The sequence below is a fragment of the Anopheles aquasalis genome, chromosome 2 (genome assembly GCF_943734665.1).
Source record: "Anopheles aquasalis chromosome 2, idAnoAquaMG_Q_19, whole genome shotgun sequence".
Taxonomy (NCBI): domain Eukaryota; kingdom Metazoa; phylum Arthropoda; class Insecta; order Diptera; family Culicidae; genus Anopheles; species Anopheles aquasalis.
Genome location: NC_064877.1, coordinates 22,195,001 through 22,197,500, shown reverse-complemented (window position 1 = coordinate 22,197,500; position 2,500 = coordinate 22,195,001). Strand labels below are relative to the sequence as shown.

Genomic DNA, 2,500 nt, shown 5'->3' with positions numbered 1-2,500 from the left:
GGCGGTTTTCCTGGCGTGGCCGGTGACGAGCTCGCCTGTGTCGATGCGATCGAGGCCGGTTGAGAGCCAGCCACTCCGGGAGCACCAGCACCGGGCACAACAGAGGGCATTGGTCCACTGGCGGCGGATGCGACACCATTGCTGTTACTGCCGATCGGAGATCCGACTAGACTACCTCCCGGTCCGGCGGCACTACTAACTGGTACGCCCGGTGGGACCGATTGAGGCGGCATATTTCCGGAGCTAGTCGGTGGCATACCCGGCGGCATAGCACCCGGTGGAACACCTGGCGGACCACCGGCAACTCCCGCCATCGGTGGGTACGGTTTACCTCCTCGCATCGGTGGACGTAATGGCGAGCTCTGTGACGTCGGAGGCAATTGATTCCAAGGTTGCTGTTGTCCCTGTTAAATGTACAGAACGAAACAGAGATATGAGTTACACGAGTTTTGTTCGCACAGAGAACGAAGAACGCGATCGTCACATACCTGTTGATGAGTCGGGTAGGGTGGCTGCTGCTGTTGATTGGGCGGATAGCGATTGACATCGGCTGCGCCCCATTGGTTAGGTGGCGCACCTCCAGGAGGTACACCCGGAGGAACACCGCTTCCGGGAGGACCTCCACTGCCAGGGGGACCACCACTAGCCGGGCGCGGTCCATTGTGCGTCCATTGCTGTTGCTGTTGCTGGGGGCTTTGCGGCGGATATTGGCCACGGTACTGGCCTCCTGGTCCAGTCTGCCAACCTCCTGCTATGAAACGCGAACAAGCATGATCATGATCGTGATAAGAATATCGAAGGATTGGGGATCTCATATCTTGCGAAGATCCAAACGGTTTTTGGCAAAATATTTTCTGATATTTAATCCCATCGATACTTACGGTACATTTGTGGTCGCTGCTGGTACGGTGGATAAGGTTGCTGACCCTTTTCAAAGTCCGGATGACGTCGCGGTTGATTGGGTTGTGGGTACGGAAGAGTCTAAAATGAGATAAAAGAGGGAGACAACATCAGCGATAGAACACACAAGGACCACAGTCGCATTGATCTATTGGCGATCACTCACCTGCTCTTGCTGTTGCCGATAGTAATCAGCAGCCGATTGTGGTGGTTGTGTGGCAGGCGATGGATAGCCACCGCTGGCTCCTTGTGCAATCGTCGAAGGTGGTTGCTGTGGTGGCTGCTGCTGATGTTGTGCCTGGGCACCAGTGACTGGTGGAGGTGGTTGAGCTCCCGCCACGGGTTGTCCAGGTACGGGTGATGCAGCTGGTCCCGGTCCTGCCGCACCACTAACTGGTTGCTGACCGTACGGTCGCTGCTGTGGTGGCGGTGGATACGGTGTATTGCCATATCCGCGATACGGATCCGCTGGTCCCGTAGGTGGTGCCGACCCGGCCGTCGGTGGAGTTCCCCTGTACGGAGATCTATCATTAGGTTAAAACATTTTTGTCATTTCCTTGTAACTGAATCGTTTTACATGCGAGCTCCCAAAATAAATAAGACAATTAATCCAATTCAATTAATTATATGCTTTTCAAAGTAGGAAACCCTAGCAGAACGCTTGATCTAAACGTTTAAAAACACTAAACCAAAATAGCTCACACGGGGCGCAATTATGGCACGAATATGAGTATCAAAATCTAGGGCTTCCATTTATGTTCGAAGGAATTCGTCCAACGTGCCCGTCTGGTAAGATTAAGTAGAGCACACAACACACTAGCTGTTAACAAACAAAACACAATCGCTTCTTACCCTTCTCCCGCTTCCGGTGGCCCATAGGGAGGATACATAGGTCGTCCTGCAGGAGGATACTGGCCCTGCTGTGGTGTGCCGGGTGGTGGTGGATACTGACTCGGGGGCGCCCCGGCTGCCGGTCCATACTGTTCTGGTGCACCATATTGCCCATATCCGCCCGGTTGTCCCTGATACGGAGCCCCTGGTAAAGTGTTAAATGTAATGCAACAGAAGATCAGATTAATGCGTACAGATTTGCAAGATACATTTTTGAGCTACAAACTCTACTACAACAAATTCAATGTACATACGAAATACAAAAAAATCGGTTATTTATCACTTAAAACTAAAAATAAGGACAAATGAAGCAGCCGTGCTGGGGGATTACAGTGGGTTAATAAAAAAAAAGAACACACTCAATGTGATGTAGCTTCGTGGAGCTGGTATGTAACAGTGAAACTGACACAAGAGAACAAACGTACGGAATAGGTGCGGGGACAAAGGACGTGCAAAGTGTGTCAATGTATATAAATGAGAGACGAGGTGATGGTGGTTTGTGAGGGTGTAGTGGGGGAGGTGAAATGTGTGCCATTACCTTGAGGACGTGAAACCGGTGGATAAGGAGCACCTTGTTGATAAGGTGGACGCTGTGGACCCACGGGATCATCAAAAGGATTGCTCACGCTAATGTTATCGCCTGAAGCAGGCGGTCCCGAACCTAAAGAGGATGTTAGAGAGAAGAACGAAGGGAAGGGAAAACGTAAGA

General features: G+C 51.5%; 1 protein-coding gene across 9 annotated transcripts in view; it reads right to left on the bottom strand.

The window, feature by feature from the left end:
- Nucleotides 1–2,500, bottom strand: part of LOC126570066 (trithorax group protein osa) — a 142,256-nt gene that overhangs the window by 8,990 nt on the left and 130,766 nt on the right. For 5 of the 9 annotated variants that reach the window (XM_050227532.1, XM_050227531.1, XM_050227534.1 and 2 more), the window contains 6 exons: nt 2,330–2,452; nt 1,753–1,936; nt 1,067–1,424; nt 882–981; nt 489–751; nt 1–404 (listed from right to left, as the gene is read on the bottom strand). The exon at nt 1–404 is cut by the window's left edge and continues 8,990 nt beyond it. In XM_050227532.1, coding sequence (XP_050083489.1) covers nt 1–404; nt 489–751; nt 882–981; nt 1,067–1,424; nt 1,753–1,936; nt 2,330–2,452 — 1,432 coding nt within the window. The remainder of the gene's footprint in view (nt 405–488; nt 752–881; nt 982–1,066; nt 1,425–1,752; nt 1,937–2,329; nt 2,453–2,500) is intronic. The other 4 variants (XM_050227539.1, XM_050227540.1, XM_050227533.1 and 1 more) reach the window with 3 other exon arrangements.